General features: G+C 48.9%; 13 protein-coding genes across 13 annotated transcripts; 4 read left to right on the top strand and 9 right to left on the bottom strand.

Moving 5' to 3' along the window:
* Positions 1-2,171: 2,171 nt before the first annotated feature.
* Positions 2,172-4,201, top strand: GGTG_07385 (hypothetical protein; the record flags this gene model as incomplete). The annotated part of the gene is made up of 5 exons (XM_009225209.1): positions 2,172-2,268; positions 2,416-2,607; positions 3,498-3,555; positions 3,769-3,935; positions 4,164-4,201. The coding sequence occupies 5 exons, from the start codon at positions 2,172-2,174 to the stop codon at positions 4,199-4,201; spliced, it is 552 nt and encodes a 183-aa protein (XP_009223473.1).
* Positions 4,202-4,447: 246 nt separating this feature from the next.
* GGTG_07384 (hypothetical protein) lies at positions 4,448-6,064 on the bottom strand (the record flags this gene model as incomplete). Its single annotated transcript, XM_009225208.1, has 4 exons — positions 4,448-4,564; positions 5,289-5,405; positions 5,574-5,626; positions 5,893-6,064. 4 exons carry the CDS (start codon positions 6,062-6,064, stop codon positions 4,448-4,450), a joined length of 459 nt encoding a protein of 152 aa, XP_009223472.1.
* A 1,846-nt stretch (positions 6,065-7,910) lies between these two features.
* Positions 7,911-8,300, bottom strand: GGTG_07383 (hypothetical protein; the record flags this gene model as incomplete). Its single annotated transcript, XM_009225207.1, has 1 exon — positions 7,911-8,300. A coding segment is annotated over one exon (390 nt), but the record flags the coding sequence as incomplete, so codon positions are not given.
* A 1,564-nt stretch (positions 8,301-9,864) lies between these two features.
* On the bottom strand, positions 9,865-10,455 carry GGTG_07382 (hypothetical protein; the record flags this gene model as incomplete). The annotated part of the gene is made up of 3 exons (XM_009225206.1): positions 9,865-9,988; positions 10,283-10,340; positions 10,413-10,455. 3 exons carry the CDS (start codon positions 10,453-10,455, stop codon positions 9,865-9,867), a joined length of 225 nt encoding a protein of 74 aa, XP_009223470.1.
* A 3,995-nt stretch (positions 10,456-14,450) lies between these two features.
* On the bottom strand, positions 14,451-14,831 carry GGTG_07381 (hypothetical protein; the record flags this gene model as incomplete). Its single annotated transcript, XM_009225205.1, has 1 exon — positions 14,451-14,831. One exon carries the CDS (start codon positions 14,829-14,831, stop codon positions 14,451-14,453), a length of 381 nt encoding a protein of 126 aa, XP_009223469.1.
* Positions 14,832-14,919: 88 nt separating this feature from the next.
* GGTG_07380 (hypothetical protein) lies at positions 14,920-16,644 on the top strand. Its single transcript, XM_009225204.1, has one exon. The coding sequence runs from the start codon at positions 14,979-14,981 to the stop codon at positions 16,152-16,154; it is 1,176 nt and encodes a 391-aa protein (XP_009223468.1). The 5' UTR covers positions 14,920-14,978; the 3' UTR covers positions 16,155-16,644.
* Positions 16,210-16,766, bottom strand: GGTG_07379 (hypothetical protein). The gene has a single exon (XM_009225203.1). It carries the CDS (start codon positions 16,760-16,762, stop codon positions 16,376-16,378), a length of 387 nt encoding a protein of 128 aa, XP_009223467.1. The 5' UTR covers positions 16,763-16,766; the 3' UTR covers positions 16,210-16,375.
* A 706-nt stretch (positions 16,767-17,472) lies between these two features.
* GGTG_07378 (hypothetical protein) lies at positions 17,473-19,515 on the top strand. Its single transcript, XM_009225202.1, has 4 exons — positions 17,473-17,975; positions 18,050-18,273; positions 18,328-18,553; positions 18,616-19,515. The coding sequence occupies exons 1-4, from the start codon at positions 17,640-17,642 to the stop codon at positions 19,402-19,404; spliced, it is 1,575 nt and encodes a 524-aa protein (XP_009223466.1). The 5' UTR covers positions 17,473-17,639; the 3' UTR covers positions 19,405-19,515.
* A 265-nt stretch (positions 19,516-19,780) lies between these two features.
* GGTG_07377 (hypothetical protein) lies at positions 19,781-20,908 on the top strand (the record flags this gene model as incomplete). Its single annotated transcript, XM_009225201.1, has 1 exon — positions 19,781-20,908. One exon carries the CDS (start codon positions 19,781-19,783, stop codon positions 20,846-20,848), a length of 1,068 nt encoding a protein of 355 aa, XP_009223465.1. The 3' UTR covers positions 20,849-20,908.
* GGTG_07376 (hypothetical protein) lies at positions 20,791-22,152 on the bottom strand. The gene is made up of 2 exons (XM_009225200.1): positions 21,373-22,152; positions 20,791-21,293 (listed from the first exon to the last, which is right to left on the bottom strand). The coding sequence occupies exon 1, from the start codon at positions 22,115-22,117 to the stop codon at positions 21,473-21,475; it is 645 nt and encodes a 214-aa protein (XP_009223464.1). The 5' UTR covers positions 22,118-22,152; the 3' UTR covers positions 20,791-21,293; positions 21,373-21,472.
* Positions 22,153-22,573: 421 nt separating this feature from the next.
* Positions 22,574-24,279, bottom strand: GGTG_07375 (hypothetical protein; the record flags this gene model as incomplete). Its single annotated transcript, XM_009225199.1, has 3 exons — positions 22,574-23,767; positions 23,865-23,965; positions 24,039-24,279. The coding sequence occupies 3 exons, from the start codon at positions 24,277-24,279 to the stop codon at positions 22,574-22,576; spliced, it is 1,536 nt and encodes a 511-aa protein (XP_009223463.1).
* Positions 24,280-25,359: 1,080 nt separating this feature from the next.
* Positions 25,360-26,153, bottom strand: GGTG_07374 (hypothetical protein; the record flags this gene model as incomplete). The annotated part of the gene is made up of 2 exons (XM_009225198.1): positions 25,360-25,941; positions 25,994-26,153. The coding sequence occupies 2 exons, from the start codon at positions 26,151-26,153 to the stop codon at positions 25,379-25,381; spliced, it is 723 nt and encodes a 240-aa protein (XP_009223462.1). The 3' UTR covers positions 25,360-25,378.
* Positions 26,154-26,452: 299 nt separating this feature from the next.
* GGTG_07373 (hypothetical protein) lies at positions 26,453-27,709 on the bottom strand. The gene has a single exon (XM_009225197.1). It carries the CDS (start codon positions 27,668-27,670, stop codon positions 26,645-26,647), a length of 1,026 nt encoding a protein of 341 aa, XP_009223461.1. The 5' UTR covers positions 27,671-27,709; the 3' UTR covers positions 26,453-26,644.
* Between the last annotated feature and the right edge of the window lie 53 nt (positions 27,710-27,762).

Here is a 27,762-nt window from a genome sequence, read left to right as displayed (position 1 = left end):
ACCCTAACCCTAACCCTAACCCTAACCCTAACCCTAACCCTAACCCTAAACCCTAACCCTAACCCTAACCCTAACCCTAACCCTAACCCTAACCCTAACCCTAACCCTAACCCTAACCCTAACCCTAACCCTAACCCTAACCCTAACCCTAACCCTAACCCTAACCCTAACCCTAAGTTACGATAGGACCTGGCTTTTCCACCCCCAATTTTTAACTTTAATGTTCGGTAACGGAAGTAAGTGCTTAAAGCTCTTCCGGTTAAAAAAGCCCTAGCGCATTAGCAATTTTTTTTCGGGTTGCAAACGGGTTTTCCGTTTCGTTGTACTTAACTAACAAGTTATAAATAACCACGTCGATCGGGTTTTTTTTTTGCTTGCTTTTAAAAAAGCTTCCTTTATTAAATTTAACGTTCTTTATAATTATTACTCTTTTTTTTAACGGGACTTAAATCCGGTAAATGTTGGAAGTTTGGTAGCCCATTAAATATTTAACCCCGGCACGAAGGTTAACTTTAAAGTGCTTAAAATCCGCGTTGTAGGACCTTTTTACGTTTAAAAGATAAGCTTTGCACCCGTAAGCGTAAATGCCGTCCCAATCCGGTTTTAAATTGGCTGTTAAACCCGTAAAAAGCTTTAAAGCGTAATGCCGGAACCACCCCCGAAATTAGCTTAAAAAAATGTTGTTAAGAACGCGCATGCCCTTTAACGGTAAAGGATTTATATTTTTTAACCAAACGGCAACGTAAACCGTTTCCGGCCATAAATGCTTAAAAAGTTTTGCGCTTTCGCGCATGCGTATCCCCTTCGTAACAACGTTTTGTCCCGTGCGCTCGATTATCCCGTTAAGCTCGTAAGTGTATAACGGTAAGGTTTCGATAACGATGCCTTTAGCTTAAGCCCATTTTTTGTATTCCGAAAACCCTTTTACAAGTATAATAAACTTTTTTTGGTTGTATTTAAAAGTAGCAACAAACAGTTTGTACTATTTTTTTACTTACGTTTTCCATTCTTTTAAAACCTTAGTAACCGTTGGTCCCTTTTTGTTTAGGAATATAAAGCTCCAAGTTTTGCCGTTGTATTTATTTATTAACAACAAAACCCAATTTATCCTTAACTTTAACTTAAGGTAATTAAACAAATTAAACCAAACCTTCCAAAAAAGGCGCATAGCCTTTTTTATAAAGCGCCTGGAAACAACGGCTGTAGCATAAATTATTGCGCATACTTCGCATTTAATCCGTTTGGGTCCTTTAATTTTAACGTTCCAAGCGTTCCAAACGAAAGCTTTTAGCGCTTGTAATTCCAAATAACCATTGCGCAAGTGCCAAAAATCGGCGGTATTTTTTTGCGGTTTCGTAAAGTTCGAAAATGGACGCTACGTATGCGTAGCACGCTTGCGGCGTAAAAATTCTTTAATTGCAAAGGTTAAAACCGTATCCTTTGGAAAAAATTGCAACGTGGTTAATATAAAGTAAATAGCAACAAGCTTGTATTTATAAAACATTACGTTGTTTTTGCGCTAAAAGCGCTTAATTACTTTCCCGTTAGTAACTTCCTTAATGCGCAAAATCGCGTTTTTCCCGCAAAACCACACCCTTTTAACGTTTAAGCGGGTTTTCGAAATAATATTAATATAAAAGCCTTTTACCAAAGCAACGTTGTAAAGCTTAAAATTTCCGCTTCCGTTTAAAAAGCCAAAAAGCGTACGAATACCACGTCCTAAAATCGGAAGGTACTAAATGCCGCATTAAACCGTTTCGGTACCGTTTAACAACTGGAACAACCCTTTATTAAAGCGCTTTTTATCGTTAACGATGTAAAGCGAACTGCAGTTATTAAATAGCGTGCTTTTAAAATAAATATTTTTTATAATGTTAAAGGCCAAAAAAACGCTTTAAAGCAAAGGCACCTTAAGTACGGCCGCGTTTAAATCCCATTTTTTTTTTTAAAGTTCGGGAACCGGAGCTTAACGCGTTTTCGGCTTGCTTTCCCCAAGCGGAATTTTTAAATTTGCTTTTAAAAAGGAAAAACTTTTTAAATAATTTCCAACGGTTCTTTTCCAAAAAAATTTTAATTTTTTTGCACTTTTCGTTGCTTGGCTTATTGCGAAAGCGTTCGAAATCGCCGGTAAGCACGTAAATAAACTTCCAACAATTTTCCGGCTTTTAAGAATGGTTTTAAATGCAAGCCGGGCATTCGTACGTTATTGCGTTATTTTATTAAATGCTTTTAGCTTTTTCGTTCCTATTTCCAAATGCGCCCCCAAAAGTTAAAAACGCGAGCTTTTTTTTAGTGCCCGAATTATTAATGCGGTGCTAAAAAAGGATCGTTAAAAATTTAGTAACCAAAATATCCATTTTTCCCGTAAAATTGCCCGTAATTACTTTTTAACGGTAACGCTTTGCCCAAAAAAAGTTAAAGCGTTTTATGTGCTTAAAAAAATTAAGCATAAGCGTAAGGCTTTGTACTTTAAAAACGTTTTTAATTTTGGCTTAAATAAAAATCGCCTGGAATTTCGGGAATTATTAATTAATATTTATAGTGCTAGCGGTTTTTTTAAGCGTATTGCGGTACTTTTAAAAAATTATTTAAGTTTTTATTATGGAAGTAAAAGCGTGGAGCGCTTTTAAACAAATAATAATGCTACGAAAAGTAACGTAATTATTGGCTTAAGCTTTTAGCTGCGCGTTTGCAAGCGCAACAAAGTCCACGGAAAAGTTAATCCATTTGGAAAAGGTTGTAATCTTTTTCGAAACGGTTTTGCTCGCGGTGTTTTTTGCTTTAAGCGCTTTTTTATGCTTGGCTTTAAAATTACCTTTAGTAAAAACCGAAGGGGCTTGGAAAGGCTTAGGATTAAATTTTTGCGTAGCTTCGCTTTTGCTTTGCCAAACCTTTAAGCGAGCCTCCTTTTTTTTGGTTAAAAGGATCGTTTGCTAAGCCAAGCGCTTAAATTTATGGTTTTTAACGTGCTCGGCCCGGGCCTTTGCTGCGAAAAAGTTAAAGTTTAAGGTTTCGTCGGCTTGCACGTCGTTCGGGGATTTTAAATTAAAATTAACCTGGTTCCAAATCCTTAGGATTAATGCGTTTTAACGGAGCGCCGTAAATTATGTAAACCATTATTCCTAATTTTTAAGCAACGCTGTTACAAAGAAATCGTTATCCATATTACCCATAATTGGTAGCAACCGGAAGCTTGTAAAAGTAAAGCGGTAAAGGATAAAGGGTTGGAAGCTTTAAAAGCGTAGAAACGTAAAAGTTAAAAAAGTGGAATTTAATAAAGGTTTTTGGCAACGTTCAGGATTAATAACGAAGCTTGCTTCGGCAAAAAAAACTTTGTTAAAGGAGGTTTTGAAAGCGTAAGAATTTTTCCGTAAAAGAATTGCGGAAAGGAAAAGGAGGATAAACGCGCTTGGAAAAGCGCGTTTGGGAACGATTTAATAAAGGTAATAAAAAGGGAATAAATCCGTACTGCTAAGCCTTTTACTTTACGTTAAAAGGTTTAAAAGTCGCCGGGCTTATAATTGTTGCAAACAAAAGGGATAGGCACGGTATAAGGTTATTCCGGTTAATATGCTTTAAAAAAGAAAGGATTTAAAGTGCAAAGTCCCGTAAGGGCCTTTGCCCTTTATATACACGTAACTCCCTGTCCTTTTTGCTTACTAAGCTTCCTTTTTAACGCCTGGAAGCGTTATACGCTTCCAAGCAAGGGGACCGCTCTTCCGATGCCTTAGGCATTTAATATTTATGCTTAAGGCTTCCTCATAACAGTATATACTGTTTACTTTGTAACAATATGCTATATAATTTAAATTTCCGTAGCTATTGCTATTACTTAACGGTAAAAGCTGGCGACAAAAATTTAAAAAAGGAAAAGGTTCGTAGCTTAAGCCACTTCCGTAATTTAAACCTCCGTAGCTATAGCCATTACCGTAGCGGTAAAAGCTAGCGATAAAAACCCAAAAAGGGAAAAAGTTCGTAGCTTGGGCCATTTCCGTAGCTTAAACTTTCGTAGCTTTAGCCATTTTCGTAACAATAAAAGCTAGCAATAAAAATTTAAAAAAAAACGCTTCCAATAACGCAATAGCAATTAAATAAGCAACCAAACCCCCGCAAACATATTTATATTAACGTTTAATAATTAATGCATTAAATTTAAAAAAAAGCGCAAATTAAAACAAATAAATTACAACTTTTAAAATAAAATTTGGAATTAATTTCGTTAAATTGCATGTTACACGGGGATTGAGCCGGTGCCGATTGAGGGCCGTTAGGACGGCCAACAGGACGAATTACAAAAACCTCGCATGTACTACGCGCCCGGTCGAGAGGGGTAGCTCCCTTCGCCGGGACACGTACCCGGTTATACCCCTTTCTCTCTTTTTGTCTTTTAAACGGCCTATATAAAAAAGGCCTTTCGTTTAAGGAATTCCTGGGAGATTCTGTTTCTTTAAGCATTTCCTAAAGGCCTTAAGAAATTATCAATACATTGAGCACTTTCCAAGCCGGTTATTGATCCCTTTGTAACAAATAATTTTTTATTTTTCCGGGATTGCCTTAACAATACCTATACCTTTGTTAGGAAGGGGCGCTATTAATCCAAACTATTCCCAAGCACCCACTTGCTTTTATGGGCTCGATTCCTTTCCTTATCGCGCAGATCCTTGATAGCGTTGCCGCGATTATACGCTTTTAGGCAGATGACCAAGCCGGCAAGCCGAAATTTGCCTTTGTGGACGAAAAGAGTTTTATCGGGTTAAGTGTTTCCCTTTTTCGTTGCTAGCATTGCACCCGCCCTGCGCTTGAAGGATCGCGGTCCTGTACTTATCATTTTACAAGGACCGAGCGCGACCAATAGTCCCGCTAGAAGACCGACTTTAGCGTCGGTTACCGTTATAACGGACCCCAACAAGCCTTTGCAGTCGGCTACCCCGCAGCCGCTTGCTTTTGTTAATAGGCCAATCGATAAGTCCCTTGACCCGTTCGTTGCTTTAGGCAAAAAACCTACCTTTGCCTTTAAAAGGCCACGAGCGCTTTCCGGGTTAATCAACCCGCACCAGGTAACCTTACCGATAGCTATAGGACTCGCAATCATCGGTGAAAATCGCTTCGCACGAATCGAGAGGCAGCAAGAAAACTTCCGACAAAACCTAACGGCTCGAATTAACGTTTTAACCAAGGACTTTAACCACGCACGCGATTCCACACGTTCCATCCTTACCCAAGCAAATTAACAATACGAATCCATTTTACAGCTTTTCGAGGACAGCAAAACCAAGCAAACGACTTACGAAGGAACTATTGCGCAACGTGTAAATACCATCGAAAAGCGCCTCCGTTACGAAGCAAGCCAAGCCTTTAATAGCCTCGCCCAGCAAATCGAATTTACATAAAGAAACCTTTCCGCCCTGTTACAACAAGTCCAAGCACGAGGAAAAATTACCAAAAAACAATTCGCTATCCTTTAAAAAAAACAAAAAGAAATTGTTAGGAAAATTTGGTTGTCCTTCGTTCGGTAAAAGCAAAAGCACGACCTTTTTAAACAAAAGCTTAATTGATTTTCGTTTTTAACCCACGCGGTAAAGGCTAATACCAAGGATACAAACCCTTTCGACGAAATTAGGGCACGCTGTAAGGACCTTTACAAAAAAATCATTAGCAATTCGGAACGGATCCAATAACAAAACAACGCTATCGCCGCCTTAAAGCATAGCTTTAACGTAGTAGCCGAGCTTTATTAGGACCACTTTAAGCAAATTTCCTGCATTACTTCGCCAAAACCTTTGCCCACGTACGACGAAAGTCGACGCGCCTCTATCGAACCCCTTTCGCTAAACGCAATTATGGCAAACGGCGAGCAAGTACCCAAGCCCCGGGGCCGGGCTTCCTTTTAACCCCCCGAAAACATTCCAAAGGCTATTAACGGCGGCAACGCGGCCTCCTCCGGGAACGATACGTTGGGACCTGCCATTAAACCACGGAGGCCCCGGTTATTCCATTCCCGCGCCTTTAATAAAAGTCGAACGAGGCAAAATACCCTTATGCTCGACCCAAATACTGGAACCATCGTTTTGTACACGGCCCCAACTTTCGATAAGCTTTGGCAAAGCAACGGGGGAAAATAGCTTTTGCCTATCCCCCAAAGGATAAATTACCAGCCCCGGATCCCAAAGGACCCAGCATATTTTCAATGGATAAAAGAAATCCATAGTAGCCTTTAAACGCTCCACCAAGCAATGCTCGCTTTGCGCAATGGGGTACGGGACCCAACGCAAGTACCCGAGCTGGTACAATCCCAAATGGCAAAGTTACGCCAGCAATACGACCTTACGCGTTAAAATTACATAACGGTTTCCCAAATCGTCCAAAACGGCCTAACCATTTTAAAGGACCAGGCACGCTTTTTTAAAAAAAGAATAATTAAAAGAAGCAACCAATTTACGGCCAAGGTTTGGGATGTTATCGCCAAAACCGCTAGCGACGCTTCCATTCGCGACCACGCCTACGAAGAAATGAAAAAGGCCCACGAAGCCTACCGGCAGGCAATCGAAAAAATGCATTACCGCTTCGCCCATACCATTGGGTCGGTCGAACAATGGGCCGGTTATACGGAGCATTAGGTGGTTAGCACTAAGCAAAAGCTGGACCATATAAAGGGGCAACAGGAGGCAATTAGTGTTTACCCCCTAACTACCCTGGAGCAGCAACAAGCTTTCGCCGAGGATATTATTGCCGAAGTTAACAAACGGTTGGCCAAGGGCAAATAGGTAAATACGGTTACTATCCTGTCCCGAGTAGCCTTCCAATAAGCGTTTCGCCAAGCCATTCCAGCCATGCCCCCAGTACTTATTTCCTTTGCAAAAACGGCTTATTCCAAATTCTCCGCCTTCCGATCCGACCCCACCATAACAAGGGCCAATATAGCCCCGAGCCTTGCTCCCTTTGCTTTAAAACAAACCAATTCCATGCACCGATAAGCGATGCGTGAGGACCCTGCGGGCCTTATGGCAGCGATGCACCGGCAAGCTAGGGAAAGCTCGCACTTCCAAATATTAGGGATAACCAGCGGAGTTCCCCCGAAAGGAATATCCTTTTATCGACCACCGGCTTTACCGGGCGATAATCTTTCCTTTTCGGACTTAAACGGGGACGGGCTACGGCAGCCCCCAGGACCACCGCGTCGCCCCCGAACCAATTCATTACCCGCGGGGAGGGACCCTTCCCGGCGGCATAGCGCCATTTTTATGGTAAACCCCGTTTTATTTAAAGCCCCGCTTACTTTCGATGGCAAAAAGACGGATTTTAAGGATTGGTGGTACATGGTCCGGGCTTACATAAACGCCGTTCCCCAAACATTTACTAACGACGACCACAAAATCTCCTGGGTTGGTTTTTACTTTAAAAGGGTAGCTTTAAAGGTTTACGTAGGAAAAGCCAGGATGCTGGAAGCATATGGCTTACCCGATACTTGGAACGCTTATTCGGGCTTTCTGGCCAAGCAATTCCGGGACCTTAATAAAGAACGAATAAACTTTATAAAGCTAAACGCCCTCGAGTACAAGGATAACATTACCGGGTTTTTTATGGAGCTAATTTAACTTAACGCTACCGTTAAGCTTACCGAAACGCGTTTTAAGGATTTCGTTAAAAAAAAGCTCCCAAAGGAAATAAACCGCTTCGTTTTTGCCAATAAAGGATACATCCCCGACGTGGACAAAAAGTTCCTGGAATTATTTTAACAAGCCGGCGTTATTTATAAGCTTATAATGGCCGATAAAAGCACTTTCCAAAAGTTTTAAACGGAGGACCGAAAACTTAAAGAAAAGGGAAAAAACGAGCCCGCTTCGACCTCGAAGCGCTCGAACGCGGGCCGTCCCCGCGACAAAAGCTCCAAAGCCCCTTACGGCCAATCCTTAAATTCCCGCACCGCAGCAAACAAAAATCCAACTCTTGCTTAAGCCTGCAAGGACAACATTTGGTCCATAACCAGGGCCGCTTTTAATGGCATTAACCAAAAAAATATCGATGCTAGGAAAAAAAAAGGCATTAATTGCTGGCGCTGCGGTAAAAATAATTACCATACCCGAAATTGTTTCGCTAAAAAAGATACCGAAAGGAAGGACCTTTTTCCGGCACCAGCGAAAACCGCGGCCGGAAGCAAAAGGCCCGCGATTAAGCTTCCGGACACGAAAAAGGAAAACCAAAAAAAGCCCGCCAAAAAAGTTAGAATTGTTGGCTTCGCTATATACGATCTTAAGCCCATTTACAACCGTTTTTTCGAAAAAATTAATACAAACTCCAATTGTTAAGGGTTAAAGGTTTCGATAATACCATCCAAAGGACAATGGGAAATAAATAACGTTACCCAAACCGCCATTTATGCCTTCCTACAAGCGCGATTTACAGGCTCGTCCCGGGTAATTACAAAACCTATAATTAACATGGCCTTACGCATTAAAAGCTAGGAAAAAAGAATAGTTAGGGTTTTTTTAAATTGCGGCAGCGATAACGGTTACCTTATTTCCACCCAATTAGCCGCAGAATTACAGCCATACGTTGCCAAACGCATTATCCCGCGGGTTATGTCCAACTTTACAAAGCACAAAAAGGATTTTTTAATACATTATATTCCCCGAATTACCCTGCGACACTATAACCACCGGTTTTGCGTGGATTTTAACGTGTCGGATTTGGACCCGGATTGTAACGTACTTTTTCCCGTCCAATGGATAATACGGCATTACCCAACCGAAATCTTTAAACGAAACCATAACGACATTCGCTTCGATACCGACAAATGCAGGTTTTGTTGCAAACCCAAATTTCGCGGGGTTTCCGATTTACAAAACCCGGCAAACATTTCCAATACCGACCCCGCCACAATCGCTTTGGTTAAAAAAATAACGAAAATAGCTCCTACAATGGACAGTATAGCTAATAAATTCGACGGTATTTCCGAAAAGTTCCGCAAATTCCTTTTTATTATGTTACTAAAAGCAGCAATGCGTTTACCCAACCATTAGCCTTAAAACCATAAAATTCATTTAAAAAAAAAGCAACCCTTAATTAAAAACCTATTTATAACCTTAACGAGCAAAAATTTGGCGTGCTAAAACCATGGCTTACAAAGAACTTAAAAGTAGGCCGGTTGTATAAGGGCAAAAGCGCGGTCGGCGCACTTTTTATGTTTGCCGAAAAAAAGGACCCCAAGGATTTTTTGCGATTAATAATTAATTACCGAAACGTTAATTCCAAGATTATTTCGAAACAATGCCCAATTCCGTTAATTACGGAGCTGCAAAACCGGCTTCGCAACGCTAAATGGATAACCAAAATCGACCTTAAAATTAGCTTTTACCTAATTCGCATAAAGCCGGAACACGAATGGAAAATAGCGTTCCGATGCAAATACGGCCTGTTCGAATTCGCAATTATGCTTATGGGTTTTATTAACGCATTAGCGACCTTTTAAAAAATAATAAACCACATATTTATGGACCTTATTAACGCCGGCCTTTTAATTTACCTTAACGACCTTTTTATTTACGCAAAAACAAAGGAGGAGCACGACGACCTCGTTAAGGAAGTATTAAAACGTTTAACCCATTACAATTTCGCTATCGCCCTTTGCAAATGCGTTTGGGGAGCCCAAAAGGTTAAGTTTTTGGGCTACATTATTAGCTAAAAAAGGATCCGAATGTTACAGGACAAGGTCGAAGCCATCCTTAATTGGGAGGCCCCCCGACAGCTACGGGAATGCCAATTAATGGTTGGCTTTGCCAATTTTTACCAACGGTTTATCGCAGGGTTTTCCAAAATTGTTAAACCCTTAACGATAGCCAACGCCCTTTTAAAAAAGGACTAAACCTAAACCACGGAAATGCAAACCGCTTTCGACACTTTCAAACAAGCATTTACTTCGCCCCTTATCCTGCGGCATTTCGACCCCATTTTACCAACGATTATTAAAATTAACGCATTTAACTTTGCCCTGGTTGCCGTATTATTTTAACGAAACCCGATCGACGGGAAACTCTACCCGGTAGCTTTTTACTCCCGCAAAATGACCTTGGCTAAAATTAATTACGAAATTTACGATAAAAAGTTATTCGCGATTGTGGATAGTTTCGGCCAATAAAAGCATTATTTTAAAGGAGCATAGCATCGGATTAAAGTTTTTACGAACCACCAAAACCTCGCTTACTTTACTACGGCCAAGGTTTTTAACCGAAAACAGGCGAAATGGGCACAATAGCTTTTTAGCTACTGGTTTTTAATTACGTACCGCCCAGGCAAACAAAACGAAAAGGCCGATATACTTTCCAAATTAAAGCAATACAGGCCTAAAAAAAGGGGGAATAAAAATTAGCCGATTACAACGATTTTGCAAGACAAACACTTTAATCCCACCTTACAAGCACCCTCTTTTTTCCTTTCGTCGGCAAAACTTTGTAACATCCCAATTATGCAATGGAACCCCGCATTTACAAACAAAATTAGGCAAATCGCTTTTTCCGATACCAAATACCAAAAACATTTAAAGGCCCTTTATAAAAGGAAGGAAATTAATAATGGGCTTTTGTACCATCGCTACCGATTATAAATCCTAACATAGCTAGAACTTAAGCGCAAAATCCTAAAATCCGAGCACGATACCAAGGTTGCCGGGCATATAGGAATGGACAAAACCTTTAAGCTAATTACCCGCCACTTTTGGTGGCCAGGGATTGAGGGGGACGTTCGAAATTACGTAAAAAGTTGCTTGGAATGCCAACGCAATAAAGTACCCAAGCATGCACCATTCGGGCTATTCCAGCCTATGGAATTGCATTACCGACCATGGAATACCGTAGCCATAAACTTTATTACGGACTTCCCGGACAGCCAAAGCTGCGACTCCATTTGGGTTATGGTAAATCCGTTTACCAAAATGGGTTACTTTATCCCCCTAAAAAAGGGACACAAAAAGACGGACGACCTAATCCGCATTTTCGCCCGGGAATACTGGAAACTTTACGGGGTACCACTAAATATTATTTTAAATCGAAATTTACGATTTACCGCGCATTTGTAGCAGGACTTCTTTAATTTCGTAAGCATTAAACCTCGGATAAGCACTGCTTTCCATCCCCAAACGGATGGACAAACGGAAAGGTTTAACCAAAGCCTTAAAGCTTATTTACGGTCCTTTATTAATTACAAAATGTCCAATTGGGTAAATTTATTGCCCATAGCTAAATTCGCTTACAACAATACCTCTTTAGCAAGTACCTTCGTGTCCCCTTTTTTTGCTAATTACGGGTTCGAGCTAGCTGCGCACAACCCCCCGAAGCCAGGACGCACTAAACCTTGCCCGGCCAGCAAATTTTATGCGCACTGGATGTACGGAATCCATAACGAGGCCAAGCAATATTTCGACGCCGCCCGGGAACGAATAAAAAAATGGGCAAACAAAAAACGACAAGCCTTGCTTGTCTTTACAAAAGGTTAATACGTTATGCTTAACGCTAAAAACATTAAAACCCGTTGCCCTATCAAAAAATTCGACTCCAAATTCCTCGGCCCTTTCCAAATTACCCAAATCATTTCCTTTTTAGCTATACGATTCGCGCTACCCCTTATATGGAAAATCCACCCAACCTTCCATGCCTCCCTTATCGAGCCTTACCGCGCAAGGGTTTAAGGCCAGCCTAACCCGGACCAAATCCTACGGGACGCACCCCCTTTGCTGGACGTATTTAAAGTCGAGGAGGTTAGGAATTTACGCCAAAAGGAAAAAGCCGTACAATACCTTGTTAAATGGTTGGGCTTCGACAAAAAAACGAAAATAACGTAAAAGCCCTAGGAAAACTTTAAAGGAAAAGCAGCCAAAGAGAAAGTTAGGGACTTCCACCGGAAACACCCGCGGAAACCCTACGACCCCCGCGTTTAGGGCCCGGGTCGTGCCCTTAGGAAAGGGAGGATTGTGTTACACGGGGATTGAGCCGGTGCCGATTAAGGGCCGTTAGGACGGCCAACAGGACGAATTACAAGGACCTTGCATGTACTACGCGCCCGGTCGAGAAGGGTAGCTCCCCTCGCCGGGACACGTACCCGGTCATACCCCTCTCTCTCTCTCTGTCTCTCAAACGGCCTATATAAAAGAGGCCTTTCGCTCAAGGAGCTCCTGGGAGATTCTGCTTCCTTAAGCATCTCCTAAAGGCCTTGAGAAATTATCAATACATTGAGCACTCTCCAAGCCGGTCATTGATCCCCTTGTAACATTGCATTACTTATTAATTATAATTATAATTTATTAAAGTAAAAAGCAACAAAAACTTAAATGCAGAAAAGCAATTATTTTAATTAAGCAAAAGGAAAGCGATAAAAACCTTAAAATAATAAAGCGCAGCATTTAAAAAAGGAAAAGCGAAAGCAACAAAAACCCGAATTAAGCTTAGCGTTTTTTCTGTATTGGAACGGCACTGGCTTTCAAAACCTAAATTTAAGCCGAAAAACATAAATAAGTTTATCCGATTTTTTTTAATATTTACTTAGCCTTAACCGCGTTGGGTTTAAGGCTTTTTCGTTGCACGTTCGCCGCGTTAACCCCGAACATTTAAACGTTCCCGTTATTGGTGTATTGTTGCGGGGGCGTTAAATTGTATAAAGCTTAAGCTAAAAGGTTATTGCGCGGTTGTAACAATGCGATATAGTAAAAATGCAAAACGTATTTTTCCTTTTTAACGGTTAACGCTAAAACGCGTTTAACCCATTCGTAATAAATTATTAGCAATTTTCGCTTAATTGAAAAGCTAATTAATTATTGGTTTAAAATACTTTCGAAATAAAAAATGCAAACGGCGTCGGGCCAATCCGTTTTCGCGTTTTACATTAAGGTTTTAAATTTAAAGTAATATTTTGCAAATGGAATTAAACCTTAACAAAAGTTTCGAAATTTTTGTTTAACAAATTTGGCGCGCTTTAAATTTTCGTAAATATGGTAAAAGTATTTTATAAATGCATTGGGTTTAAACGCCCCGTCCTTACCGTTACGGTTTGCAAATGCGCGTACCCGGAATTAAATTTTAGTATTAAACAACGTAAAAATTCCCGCCCAACGGGCTTTTTAATTTCCGATTTTTTGCGCGTTAATCGTAATTTTATAACGCATAATAACCAACCAAATTGCAAATAAACCGCAATCCTTTTTAAACGGTTATAATTAAAGTAAAGCTTTAAGCCCGCTTTTTTTTGCGTTGCTAACGGGCATTGCGTTTATCCGTACTTACGGGTTGGGTTTAACGAACGCTTTATTATTTAAAGCAAATGTTGGAACAGCACTCCTTTGCGCGTGCGATCCGGAAAGGGAGGTTGTTACAGGAGGCTCTGGGATCCTCTGGATCCCGCACGGGCCAACTCTATCTGCCTTAGGCAGAGCAGGGAACCACCCTTTTAGGTGATTGTCCCTGCGCATATAACGGGCAATCCTGTGCCCTTCTTTTGGCAGATAAATTCCTTCCTCCCTGTGCACAATAATAGGACTTTTCCCCAAATCATAAAGATCTTTGTTCACCCTCTACAGGAGATTTCCGAGTTGTTAACAGGAGTACCAAACTCTTACCAACAGCAAACGTATTTACCAAGGTTTTGCGGTTTTGTTAAATAAATATATAAAAATGCTCGAATTTGGTAAATAATTTTTTAATGCAATTATTAATTTGTACTTTTTAATAATTAATTATTTTTTTAATGCGGTTATTTGCTAAATAATTGCTTTTAAATTTGCGCTAGCTAGCGTTAGTATTAAAAAAGCTGGAATTAGGAAAAAATCGGTTATTAAATACCGATTAAATCTCGCGATATCGTAACGAACCCGCGTAAGCTTCGGTGCGGTTATTTAAAAAATATATATATATATATAAAAGGTTTACGCTAACAATTTACGTTTAAATGCAGCCAAAAGGAATTTATATTGTTACAAAAGGTAAAAAAAAAAAAGGCTTTTGGCTAAATCCCTTTTCGCGAAAAAAAACCCAGTTCCCCGGTAAGTCGCTGCTGGGGCGCTACGATGTAGCGTTGTAAGTGTAGCTAGAATTTTTACGAAATCGCTGCCCGGTTGTGGCGGCGTGGCTCCGGCATAGCCGGAGCTACTATACGAGCCTCCAGCCCGTAACACCGCTTTACCTGTCCGACGGACCTTACCCACCTATCCTCTTATTGGTTATGTCCGTTAGTTGTAACACGGCGCCGTGTTTTTTGCTTTTTAAGCTATAAAAATTTAATTAGTACTTGTATATAACTTGGAATATACCCGCAATAATTTATTATAACGTTTTGCGCGCGCGTAAAGTTAATTTGCAATTTAAGTCCTTTTAAAAAAGTGGTTGTTAAAGGTGCAAATACCACTTTTAATTAACTTCCCGCTTAGTTGCGGGTTAAATGCCCACCCGCCGCGTTGCGGCGGGCACCATTTAGTTTTGCCGACGGTACGAACCCATCGTTTTCGCAGTTGAAGCCACGCCGCCTTTCTTCCTATCGCTGCTTTGCCCGTCGCTGCCTTTACCCGTGTGGTCGTTCCAGTCCCCGCTGCCGCTTTTAGTAAGCCCGGAACTGTAGCGGCCACGGTGGCGGCGGTAGCGGTTAAGGTACTCCTGGTTATCGTTGTAAGCCAGCGGTACGGCGATTTGGAACGCGTTGCGGATTTGGCGGTCGTCCCAGCGCGCAGCCTGGTTACGATTCTCGTAGTGCGCCCGCGCGAAATCCATTATCTCGTCCTCGCGAAACAAGCCGGGTGGTGCCGTGCTTTTAACCCCCCAAGAATACCAAACGTGATGCAGTAACACGCTTGCCATGTGACAGCGCGTGGGGCTGACGTCATTAACTCGTACAAGCCTCCAAAGGCCGCGCTTCCCACTTAGCGAGAACGCTTCAGCTCGTCCCCATTCCTCGTCGAAAGCAAACACCAGCTTTAATTAGCACGCCCAGCCTCAGTTTTAAAAATGAAGATTCGATCGTGGCTCATTTCGGACTCCATCCTCGCCGCTATTTCGGATCCCAGCGAGGAAGACGAAGGCGAGCGAAAGCAAGCGCTGTACCGATGCATTCTCGCCTTCTTTTCCTTCTTCAAGCTATTTCTAGCACGGTATCGGGCAGCCAACTTTCGCGATCTGCGCTTCAACGCCTGGAAGCTTGACGAGGACGAGTACCATAGCTCTTTTCGCCAAACAACCCACGATGACGACAGCCGAACGAGCAGCAGAGGCAAAGTAACAGCGCGCGCCTGCCTGAAGCCCGTCGGCGACCTCGGCTACAGTGGCTCGACCTTTTTTACGACAAGCAACGCAAAGTTCATGATCAAGTCGCTACCGCGCCGATTCGAGCACACCTTCTTCACGCACGAGCTCCTCGACCCATACATCTCCCACATGCGTCACCTGCCACACAGCCTGCTGGTGCGCATCACCGACATGGTCTTCACGCCACTGCCCACGCTCGGCGGCATCTTGGGACTCGCGCCAACGCACCACATCATTATGGAAAACCTGCTTTACGGACAAGGGGCAACAAGCGGTGCAGGCGAGTACTGGGAGTCGTACGACCTCAAGCCAAACGACTACTTCTTCCCCGAGCGCGACCTAGCCGGGGGCAGGCTGGCGCCTCAAAGCGTCAAGGACAAGCTCATCGACGAGTTCCCAGATAAGATCAAGGTCACGGAGCAGCAGAGGCAGCAGCTCCTCGAAACGCTGGGTAACGACACGCAGCTGCTGGCAGACCACAACGCCATTGACTACTCCCTTTTCCTGGTACGGTACCCGGGGCCCAATCACCCCTCCTGGCAAGGCGGCGACGACGACGATACGAACGATGCGGCTAGCGATTCGGGCTTAATATCGAGGGCCGGCGGAGCGCTAGGGGGCGTGCCCGTGGTTTCATCAGACGCGAACTCTTGGAGGACCGGGATTCTGGACGTAGAGGGGCGGTGGACTTACCGGGTCGTGGTGCTGGACTTTTTCTGGGCGCGACACAAGTTCCAGGCGCGGGCCATGACGTCGCTCGTCAAGCTATTCAACAAGCTCGCGCACAAAGGCCCCATGAGCATCACTGCCGACCCGCCGGAGTACAGGCAGCGGTTCTTGGGAATGGTGGAGGATATTGTTGTCATTGCGAGGGTGTGATGGGATTCCATGTCGCTGCACAGATTGTTGTAGGGGAGGGTGCCAGGCGGGGAGTGGACGGGTAGCTTAGGAACCCTGCAGGCAACATTCAAGGAGGGGAACATGGAGACGGGATTTTCCCAATGTGGGAGGCGATGCAATAGAGACAGGCAGCGAGCGACATGGGCCATTCCCAGCGAGCACGAATGGGAACAGTGGCCCCCAAGACGTTGAATGGTTTGTCACAGGAAGACTTGGACGAGACGAAGCCCATGATCAAACCAAAAGGCACTCCAACGGCTGCGCAGGGCCAGAAGCACCCGAGGACAGCTGCGTGGCCTCGCATAAGACGCGAGCAATTTCCATGTAGTAAGCAAGCGCCTCTCCGCCACACAAAGGTTGTTTGGCGAGTACTTGAAGTTGCATTGGTTCCCAGCTCCAAAGGGCGACACGACTTGGTTGGGGATGGACCCTGCGGCGCGCCAAAGCCCCCGGCTTGGCGACGGCCCCATGCACGTCGATGGCACACAATCCTGCCAGACAGAAGGATCAGGCTCGAATGCAGCAGCGGGGATCATGCTGTGCGCAGGGCCCTTGATTGGCTTGCCCGCGGCTGTTGGTTCTGACATGCAGTGGTTGTTTTGGGTGCTGTTGGAGGAGGGTGCTCGTGCCCGGAGAAGTCGGTGGGCCGGTGCACGGGCCTACCTCACACACGAGTCAGAACGCGTCGGGTCTAGCCGTCGCCAGGGCCGTTAGCATTGGACGGATGCGTCCCAGGGAATTGGGATTATCTGCAAACCTGCAATTCTTGGTCTACTATGTGGGCGCTCGCGAGTTTTGGGCGCGTACGTGAAAGTAGCACAGGATGGGGAAGAAAAGGGAGAGGTGGGTACATACGGTTGGGACGAAGGAAACCCCAAGATGACGCTTGGGCTGGCGGGTACCTGCTGCAGTTACAGCGGCTAGTTGCAGGCAGGAGACAGCATGGGGCTGGGCTGTACCGAATCACTGTGTTTGTTGGAAACACCAACTTCCATATGGATGGCATCAGTTAAAAAGTAGCGCCGGGCGGCTGGTGCCTAGCGTTTAACCGCGCAGCGCTAGCCCAAATTCGGAGCCTTCGCCCAATCCAAGCCTATCGTGTGGCCGCGGAACAGGACCCTGTTTTTGCCGGACGTTAAATGTAACCTTGGAAGCGCTGGCCGGCAGCCTGCTGGGAGGCCTGCTGCATGTGGCCTCCTGGTTACTGATGCGTGAGGCTGGCCCCGCCCTTATGTGTAGGAGCGACGTGTTGGTTGGCAAGGGACCCGGGAAGAGGGGGCCCGAACAAACGGCCTGACTTTCTTCTCGAAAGCTCTAGTTGTACATACAAAAGGGCTGCTGTTCACTTCTGCCCCGTCCTCCAAGCGATGCTTGTTAGTTCAATTCGCCCCCGCTGTTACGTTGGCAGCATAGCTTGCCCGCGAGCTCCTCTTCCACTTTTGCCTTGTTGGTGAAAGCGTCACCATGCCCGCTATTCAGCACTTGCTACCATACGCTCATACGCTGCTTTTCGCCAGATCCTCTGTGAACGGCACTGTCAATGATGGCGACTTAGCTAAGGTCGTCGGCTGGGTCGCTTCGAGCAAGGATCGAGGCACAGTCGACATCTTGTGGTCGAGCTGTTTAACCATCTTCCTTTGCGTGTGGATAGCTACCTACCCCAACGCCCCCTCCCCTAACGACAAATGGTATCACCACTTCGTCGACAAACTTAATCTCGCCCTCATCGGCTTCCTGGGACCGGACTTCCTGTTTGGCCTTGCTATCGGGCAGCTGGCCAGTGCAAAAAAAAGTGTCAAGGTGCTTGGCCCCTTTTTCCAAAACCGTTGCTTTTTTTTAAAAAAAAACTCCCTAACCCGGTACTGCACTTCCAGATGTTCCGAGAGGCCCCAGAGCTTTCCCATGGCACGACTTGGACTTTGACGCATGGTTTCTTTGCCGACATGGGCGGCTTCCACCTTCGAGCTTCCGATTTCCCCCAGGGATTTCCCATAAATGCCGAGCAGCTATTTTATCTTATCAAGCATGGCCATCTCGACTTTCCTATCTTGACAAAGGAGGAAATAGGCAGTCGGAGCAAGGTTGATAATTTGTCCAAGTGAGTGTCCACCAGGCCTGAGCGCTATAAAGCGCTCCGCTAATATTATGACAGGATCATTACCGTCTGGCAAGCGTTTTGGTTCGTTGTCACCGAGATCCAGAGGATTACCAGGGGCTACCCCATAACAACTTTGGAGCTTACCGCCATGTCTTTTGCCGTGGTCATGATCGCCACATCCGCCAGCTGGTACTTCAAGCCCTCCATCAGCCAAGTTACCATCCTCGACACTAAGGACAACAGGACGATTCGCGCAATCCGGAATTTCGCCCGGCTGGAGGTATGTGCATACCCCTTTTTATTTCCAGCAAGCAACTGCTAACGGCATGCGTTTTCTTCAAGACACACCCAGGCTTGCCGCATAAATACTACCGCACCCCGCTCGACTTCATTTCCAGGCGTGGATTCCATCTGGAAAGGCACTGGCGATACTACTCGGAGTTGACCTACTGGGTTCACTTTCCCCTCTTCAACCGACAAATGAATGTCACTCCTTGGGATCGGTTCCCGTCCGATATATTTCTCCCCGTCGACGACTTGATCCTCATCCTTTTTGGTTTCTTCATCCAGGCTCCATTTAGCGTTTGCCTTCTCGTCGCTTGGAACTTCCATTTCCCAACAACCGCAGAGCGCGACCTGTGGCGGGTTTGCTCCGTTTATCACTCGGTCTTTTCCTTCCTGGGCATGGTGTACTTTTCAATTCATCTATTTACCCTCTGGAAGATGGCAGGCAAAGGCAAGGACAAAAGAGCTAGTACTGGCAGCGGTTCAAACAGCAACAACGTGCTTCGCCTTCCCACTACCGACGAGGAGATCAGTTTGACTCGGAGGGGAGCTGAGGATTCGGATATGTCCGAAGCCGCCGACGCGGCGAGGCCCGTGGTGCATAGAAAGACAGGACTGCCAAAGTCCATGTCTCGGTTCGAGGCCTGGCTGGTTCAGTGGCGGAACATTTCACCCGACCAAGACCCCGACATGGAGGTGCCGTTGCGGTGGATAGCCCCCATCTTCTTGGCCTCCGCCACATACATTTTCTGCCGCCTATACATTTACATTGAGGATTTTGTTGGCCTTCGGTCTCAACCGCAGGGAGTTTACATGACCGTCAACAAGTTTGTCCCGTTTCTTTAGCCTGCGGGGACACGGTACGGGGCGTTATTGGAACAGAATGTTGTGCTGATCGCCGGGGAATCGAACAGGACCGGGAGATAAGTAGCTGCAATTTAATATGATTGGATTCGAGCAACAAAAGTAGGGGTCTTCCGCATGCCGCCGCAGTGGCATGGCTGCAATAGCTGCTGTCTTATGCCGATGTTCAAACTCTGGGGCTTGCTATGGTGGTGCCGAGGGTGCCCCGGCCTGCGAAAAACGGAAAGTACAGCCCTGAGTGTACCGACGCCTCCATTACAAAATGGTAGGAATGGAGCAGGCCGTCGTCAGTCGATTTTTCCTTGGGCTCCTCTAGCAAGCACCCATTACACTCGGGTCCTCCGTAGCAGCCAGCACGATGCAAATGACCTACTACTTCGACTTGTCGGGTGCGTGTCCGGGCATCCACAAGTGGCCGTTCGACTTTCTCGACCGCACGCCTATGGACGACTACGCGCCCCGATGGTCGATCCTCTACAGCCACGGGGCGGTCGACAGCGAGGATGATCTCAACATGGCGCCCAGCGGCTCCAATCGCAGACCAAAGCCGTACCTTCAGCCCCCAATCCTTCCTCCAAGTCCCCCTCCTAGTCCACCGTGTGCTCGCCATCGACGTCCCGCTTCCCCTGACCATCAACGCCGCCGCAGTCCTGTCCGCCGCGCCCACAACATTCCCGGTAACCACCGCACACAGCTCGCCCCTGCGGAGCTCCAGCTTCTCACTCTTCCTTGCAACCGCTGGGCCCCGACGCCTGAAAGCCCGGACACCGGCACCAGCGGCGGAGGCCGAGGGAGGCGGGCGACTCGCGCGCACGCAGGCAGCAAAGGAGGGATGCGTGGCCCATCCTACAGCATGGGTCCGCCGCCACGGCCGACCTCGCAGCAAAACCCCAAGGTGCGGTCGTGGACTCCGGCCGGCGGGAGAACCGGTCGCATCACAATCTGCCACATCCCCTCACCACCCAGGACGGCGTCGCCATGCTCGCTTCGGCAGGACATGCCAGCGCGGGACGGTAGTCGAAGCGGCTTCAGCCGTCAGGACAGAGCGTCAATGGACCCCTTCCCAAGAATCAGCCTCGGGAGCGATGGGCCGCCGCCATTTGTCGACATGTCGAGGAAGCCGCCGTACAGGGAAAGGTCGGATTCTGCGGGAAGCAGCATGTCGGGCGTCTCCTTTGGTGTCGCGGGGAGCCTCCGTTCGTCGGCCAATGGCCAGGCCTCGGGATGTGCCGAGCCGCCGCCCCCACCAAGGCACATCCCTGCTGTCCCCAGCCCCGCTCGGGCGCCTCCGGCCGACCTAGGGCACGCGCTACGAAAAAAACCAGCTGTCTGCGATTTGAAGGAGGCGAACGAGGACGGGGTCGAGATGTGGGCTTGGGCAGCCACCGCCGAAATGTACACTTTGCAAAGACGACGGCGGCGCTAGGGAAATACTCATCGTTGTGCGGTTTCACCCTTCCTGCTTAGAAAGCAATGACAGTTTTGCGCGACATACGTCTCCGTCCTTTGATCCGTTCCTTGGCTCACTCTCCCATCTCCCGGTCCATCAGCTTGACCTGGCGCTCGAGAAACACCAGCTTCGGGCGGTCGCTCTCGAGCGTCATCTTTGCCGCCGCGACATCCGGCTCCCTGCCAGGTCGGCCGGGTCGCAGCACGCTGTTCTCTTGCGTCTTGTCGTACGCATACTCCCACCACTGGTGCGTCTTGTACGCCTTTTGCAGCCGCCGCATCGCCAGCACCTCGACGCAGCACCAAGCCCGCTCGTAGTAGGTATCGTCGGTCATGCAGATCATGGCGTCGCACTTCGTGATGCACATGGGCAGTGCCGCTACGCCCTGGGCCTTCTCGTCGTCCACTTGGTCGATGCAGGCCTAATCCTGTGGTTCCCTGGTTAGCCTCGTTATTGTGGTCTTTTTTGCCAAAGGAGCCGCCTGGGAGTGGAATGCGCACCAGCCATATACAAATCCTGCTCCGTTCCACATCTGGGTGCAAGTCGATCCAAGCTTTCACCGCGTCCAACATTGCTTGGTATTTCGTGTTCGCTGCGTCGTCAGGCGAGAGGAGCGGCTCGTCCGATCGTCGCGTTGTCCACGTCTCCCATCTCGTCGCTGCTGATACTTTTCCAACCGATCCCGTCAACGGTGTGTGTCGCCTCACTTCTGTGACATGGCTGGACATGGTAATGCCGCTCCATCGCTTCGCCAAACAACACCCAGGTTTGGGCAAAAAATGGGAGCGAATGAATCACTTCTAGTCGTTCGCGCGTAGGGAGCAGTACTTGAAGCTTGAGCGACTCCACCATCTTTCCATCTTCCCTGAGACACCACAAGAATACATCAAAATTTCCTTGGGCCTTGCGGGTAACGTTATTAGCGATCGTCGTTTCGGTTAAGACTGTCCGGATGAGGCACCAAACAGCCTCCAGCTCGTCATTTGACAGCCGAATGCCCTGCCTTGGTGGGTCTCGCAAGAAGGCAATAGCCAGAGGGAGGTTGAAGTGGTGCCGGAGTGGGTGCGTTGGGAAGTAGCGCTGGGCATGGTCGGTCCATTGCTGGAGACCGAGGACATTAGGAGCCAAAGCACGCTCGATTTCGTCGACCTGCTTGTCGCTATTGGTTAGGCGCCTTAGGATGCCCAGAACTGAGGAACCGAGGACTGCCGCATCTGGCCCATCACTTTTAAGATCTAGTCGCATACTTGAACAGCTTTTCCAATCTGGCTTCAACTAACGCTAGGGCGTGATAATGTCGAGGCATCGAGTGCGGGGGTGAGGGGCCATGATGAGGATCTGCCCCACGTCCAAACAAGAAACGGATGCCAAGTCCATTCCCTGCAAGGTATTGCTAGAAATGGGAATTTCGAATGGGAACAGGAGGTGCAATGCGGCAAGCGCAAGGGCGAGCACAACGCGAAATGGACACGCCAGTGCTGACAAGAATGTGTTTTTGATCGCTATCTTTCTAAGTACATCACCGAACCCGTAACGACAGTGTTGGAATCGGCGGGACGCCAAGCTTCGGTTTTACAAAGCAAGCCAGGCCAGCGAACTAGGAAAAATAAACCACACATCGTTGAGCTAAGGAGGCCTACCGCGCCGGTAACAAACGCCGTATAACGTGTCCCATCCCCGGCCAGCGTTCCAGGCAGCCCTTTACGTGGCGTAACGGAAAAGGGGGCTCTTCTCTCCCATGGCCTCGATTTCGAGCTGGGTCTTGCCCCCCACGAGGTGGTCCTGCTTGCCCTGATCGCGCAGCTTGTTTTGGCGCTTGAAGTGGAGGTGGAGGATGACGTTCAGGATAAGGGAAACACACAGCAGGCCGATGCTGGCGGCGTAGCCGGGGGTGTAAAGGCCCTTCTCGTTGGGCGTGAAGAGGAAGGGCGAAACGACACCAGACGAGTTTCCGATGGTTAGGTGCAGGCCTGTCGAGATGGCACGCTTGCCGTAGCGGGGGTTGTTGGTGGGCACCCAAGCAAACGAAATGCCGGCCGACAGGAAGATGCCGACGGTGACAAAGAAGCAGCCAGTGTAGCTAACACCGGCACCGGCGTTTGCCAGCAGCATGCCATAACCGACCATGGCCGACACAATGGCGCCCATAACGAAGTAGCCGCGACGCTGGGTCTTGTCGCTGAGGTGCGCGCAGACGACGTAAACAATGGCACCGAAAATGTAGGGCGGGATCGTCAGGGCTTGGACTTCGGCGTTGGACCAAGACCCGAAGGCGTGGATGATGGTGGGCAGGAAGACGACAAAGCTGTATAGCATAACGAGCTGGGGGAAAAGCGCGAAGCAGTAGGCGTAGGTGGTCCAGTCCTTTAGGCCGTCGATGACATCGCTCTTGATCATATTCCTCAGATTATGGGCGCGGCCGACCTGCTGCTCATGGATGCGTATCAGATCGCGCTTCTCGTCTTCGTCCAGGAACCTAGCCGTTTCTGGGCTGTTTGGAAGGACGAAGGGGATAACGAGAGCAGTAACAATGGTAGGCAGGGCGTTAATCAAAATGATCCAACGCCACGCGCGCATGCCTCGGGCGCCGTCGATAAAGCTGATGCCATAAGCCACAAAGCCACCAGCGGCGCCGGACAGGGCGGCAGTGCCGTAAAAGAGGGCGATTCGCAGTGCCAGTGTGCGGCGGCCATAAAACATGCTCAGGTAAAGGACCACACCAGGGAAAAAGCCGGCCTCGAACAGGCCGAGCAAGAGACGGCAGGCGATGAGACCGGCAAAGTTCTGGACAAAGGCGGAGCAGGTGGCGATAATACCCCAGATTAAAGTAAGGCCGGTCAGGTAGTATGCGGGCTGCAGCTTTTTGATGATCATGTTTGAGGGGGCTTCGAACAACTATGGTAAAGCATACGGCTCGTCGTTAGCGGCAGCTTTTAGCTGCTGAATTCTCCTTCCCCGTTGGACTCCCAAAGGCGGTAGGCGGTAAACTTACGCAGTATGTGATGAAAAGCACCGACACGGCCAGCTGGAACTGAGCGCCGGTAATCCCAAGCTCCTGCTCCATACCGAACAAACGGGCATTGCCAATATTAACTGGCAAACGTTAGCATTCCCGCAGCGACAAGACATGGGATGACGGCAGCAGGACAGGGCAACCAGGACTCACCTCGGTCCATCATGTTCATCAAGTACACCCACATGACCATGGGCACAATACGCTTGTCGAGCTTCTTGGTAATGTGCTTCTCCCTCGCACTGTTGACAAGAACCTCGCCATAGCCGGGCGGACCTGCTTGCTCGAGCCGCTCGACATCGGGCGACGTCCCGTCCGAGTCGCCGCGTGACGAATCCTTCTTGTCATCGTGGCCGCCGGGGAGCCCGCTGCCGAAATCTTTGTTTTCTGACATGGCCAAAGGTTGCTTCTGCGTGTATGTAGGTTATGGGAGAAGAGAAGGCGTGGGGGCAGGGGATGGCGAATGAACAAAATAGGGGGGCAAAGGGGAAGATGAGAACAAGTCTCGCCCGCAGTGCCGGAAAAGAAACACAACCAACGCAGCAAGGATTGACTAGGCGCCAGCTACCAAGATGGAAAAAGGTATGGCAGACTGCAGAGCTGGCTGGGAGGGAGCAAAGTCGGGCCCTCTGGGACGGCAAGCGAGGGGGGCACAAGGTTTTAATCCAGCAGCTCAGCGGAGGCGAACCGTCGCCAGGCGTCGCATGTCGAGTTCTCGCGGGTTACAGATTATGCCCCATTTTGCCAGACCTATTTGCCATCTGCCATCGCGAGTGCCGAAAAAGGGGTCGACGTGGCGACTTGGCGGGCCGCCGAAAGGTGCCGGGCAAATGGAGGCCAGCATCCATGTGGGGAAGGAAGCTTTTGAGCCATCAAACCGGAGGCAGGGCGACAGGCAGATGGCAGCAGGCAGAGTGGGAGGCACTGGAGGTTAGAAGGCGTGTTGGGACCAAAGTGGTTGCTCCGCGTCGCATCCCCGCGCCGCCGAGAACGCCAATGCCCGGGCCATGTAATTGTTTCTTGGAAGATTAATCCTGCCCTTTGACCGAGGGGCGTCGGCGTTGGTGGACCGTCATCTTGCGTCACGCCCAGACTCTCGGCGTGTTACGTCGACTTGTGCTTCGCTTCGGGGTCCATGCTGTCAGCGGCGCTTGCTGTTGGCAGGCCAGGTGCACGACTATTGACCCATAGATTGCAGAAGAAAACCCAGTTCCCCACGGGCTGCAACCATCTGCTTTGGCCTGCTCCCGTCATTGTCGTTTTGTTTTTTTGTTGAACTGCCAAGTGCAATGATTAGCGCGCAGTTAGCTGTCGTCGGTGTGGCTACCACTAAAGCGCATTTTATAAGTTTGCAGATATCAGCGGATGTGCGCGACGCCTGCCTGTCATGACCCCCACCAGTGACAAATCGCCGCATGCCCGAGGAGCGCGGGCCGGCTTGCTGATGGATTCCGTACAACGGAATAAGGCAGCGGGTAGCGGCAGTTGGGGGGTTAGTAGGCGGTGGATGGATCATGGAGGGCAGGGCGGAGAGGAGCGGCTCCAGCAGCTTGCTGGGTGGAGGGGATGGATGGGGGAGAGGCGATGGCGTTGGCCCTCACCGTTGGGGTTGCGGTGGAGACTGGCACGCTGGTCCCAGCAGTCGATAATGGGGAAACGGGGTAAAAAGATGTTAAGCAGGGGTCCTGGCTCAGTGAACTGGGTCGCCGAGAACGCCCAGGCGCGTCATACGAGCGGGCTGCCGCTCTCATTCGCCGGCGTCGGCACACCGTCGGGCCTTGGCCTGCCGTGCTAGAGAGTGGGAGCCACTCCGCCATTTCCCAAGCCAAGCCGGCCAAGATGCTCGCCTGGAGGTCGCAAGAGATCCAACGCACGCACGCCGCGACGGCCAAGGGCTTGTCTGGCGCAGCTTGTCGGGCAAAAGGACGGACTGGGATTCGCCGGCGAGGCAGGCTGCACGTGTAGCACACGTGGACGGTCGCATCACAAGCCCATTTGGCATCGTCACCAGGCGGCTTAGACGACGCCTTGTATCGGCGGCCCTGGACGCGGCGGTCTTGGAAGCAGCCATTGCACACAGCAACAGGGAAATCGGCCGGTTGACATACGCTTTTCAGCGGCCGACGGGAATCCTCCATGGGCCAAGCGTGGGAAGTCCATGGTCCAGCGGTCGAATTTGCGCCTTCTCCCTTCCCTCGACCCGGCCGGCCGGATTCCGAGGAGGCGGGCTCGCTGTGTCCTGTCTTCCCCTGCGTGTTCCTCTGCCATGTGGCCGTGGGGTTTATGTGGGAGGGGGATGTAAGCACTTCGAGGTCTGCGAGAGGGGCCCAAAAGACGGCTAAACCTAGGGTTTCGGAACCTGAAGCCTCTGCCGCCGAGACAAGGTGGACAGCAAGGAGCGGGGCCCTGAGGCGAGCGTGCCATAGGAGGAGGCCTCGCGCGATGAGCTGCTAGGAGAAGATCGACAGACGACGAAGGACGAGATTTCTGGCACTTCCTGTTATATTCTCTAAAATTTGGCATTTGCTCGAGCAGTCACGTGACAGTCACGTGGAGCTGCTGAACAATTCGCCAAGGCTAGTTCTTGTTGGTACCGAATGTTTACCCGCTGGGTTATTTGTTCAAAACTTGGTTGTGCTAACCTCTACTCTCGTGTAGCCCAAAACTGTTGGAGCAGTACAACTAACTAGGTCTTGCGGTGCGGACATGCCTCGCTTAAACGATCCACGGTGAGTGATCTTTCCTTCTTCAAAAGACAATCACAGTAGCTCTTCCAGGGGCCGCTCCCGCAGAAACTCCTCGTAGCTGCATGTCTCGACCGGAACCTTGAGCTGGCCGGGCTCTATAAACCCTGTGACACCCGCCATGTAGCCAAACTCCCCAATATGTGACGGCCCATCTAGAACCTCGTTCGGAAGGCCAGTGAGCATATGCATCTCTTCCTCCGTCATCCCTACAAACTTTGACTGTTTGCCCGTGACGCGGCACCAGACCTCCATGGCCTCGCCGACCGTCATGTCACTGGCGCGGTCGTAGGCGAACAGCTTCGTACCCGGCTCCTCGTGCTCGACCAGTGCGCGGACAAACGGGCCCGTCGACCTGGCAGGATCGACAATGGGCAGGCGCGTGTCTCGGCCGCACGGCATCATTAGCGAATACTCGCCAGGGCTGTCGGCACTGGGTTTGGGTAGCAGAAAGGCGTTGGTATTGTAGGCGCCGAGATAAATGAGGGACGTCTTGGACGCGAGGGACCGTAACGGCTCGGCGTCCGAACCCAGGATGTATTCCGCAACGGCGGCCTTCCCCTCCCAGTGCAGACAGTGAGGGTACTTGCCGCCCGACGCGGCCTTCATGGGCGGCAGGGCCGAGTAGACGAACCGCTCGAGCGTGGGCACGGCGGCGGCGGCGTCGGCTGCGTTTCGGCCGTGCAGTAGCTCTGTGTCAAAGCCCCGGATGCGGGCTTCGTCCAAGGCGTCGGCACTGGCTGTCTTCCACGCCTCGAAGAGTGACGACGCGCCGAGGGCGGCCAGGTAGGGAGTCCAGAAGTCGGTGTTGAGGAAGATTGCGTGTGCCCCTTGGAAAGCACGGGAGAGTGAGGCAGGGTCGGCGAGATCTGCCTGCACCACCTCAGCACCCATGGATGCGAGATTAGAAGCCTTGGGGGAGCGCGGGTCTCGCGTGAGACACCGAACATGCCAGCCAGGTGCGGCGAGGAAGGTTTTGGCCACCGATGACCCCTGGTTTCCCGTCGCGCCGACGACGGCAATGATCTTTCGGGGGGACATTGTTGTACGTGCGAATGTTTCCGGGGTGGAATTTATTCCTTATTACATCGGATTTGTTCGTATTGTTTATCGCGGGCGTATGGGCTTTTGTA

Source organism: Gaeumannomyces tritici (assembly GCF_000145635.1).
Source record: "Gaeumannomyces tritici R3-111a-1 unplaced genomic scaffold supercont2.3, whole genome shotgun sequence".
Classification (NCBI taxonomy): Eukaryota; Fungi; Ascomycota; class Sordariomycetes; order Magnaporthales; family Magnaporthaceae; genus Gaeumannomyces; species Gaeumannomyces tritici.
Note: the sequence above shows the minus strand (reverse complement) of the source record. Positions and strands in the feature narration are given on the sequence as shown.

Bases quoted from the DNA above. Each gene is read 5' to 3' on its own strand.
- GGTG_07378 (XM_009225202.1), top strand. From the start codon at position 17,640: ATGCCCGCTATTCAGCACTTGCTACCATACGCTCATACGCTGCTTTTC. The intron at 17,976-18,049 runs GTGCTTGGCCCC...CTGCACTTCCAG, and splicing joins GTGCAAAAAAAAGTGTCAAG to ATGTTCCGAGAGGCCCCAGA. The intron at 18,274-18,327 runs GTGAGTGTCCAC...ATATTATGACAG, and splicing joins AAGGTTGATAATTTGTCCAA to GATCATTACCGTCTGGCAAG.
- GGTG_07373 (XM_009225197.1), bottom strand. From the start codon at position 27,670: ATGTCCCCCCGAAAGATCATTGCCGTCGTCGGCGCGACGGGAAACCAG.
- GGTG_07376 (XM_009225200.1), bottom strand. From the start codon at position 22,117: ATGCGACTAGATCTTAAAAGTGATGGGCCAGATGCGGCAGTCCTCGGT.
- GGTG_07379 (XM_009225203.1), bottom strand. From the start codon at position 16,762: ATGTCAGAACCAACAGCCGCGGGCAAGCCAATCAAGGGCCCTGCGCAC.
- GGTG_07380 (XM_009225204.1), top strand. From the start codon at position 14,979: ATGAAGATTCGATCGTGGCTCATTTCGGACTCCATCCTCGCCGCTATT.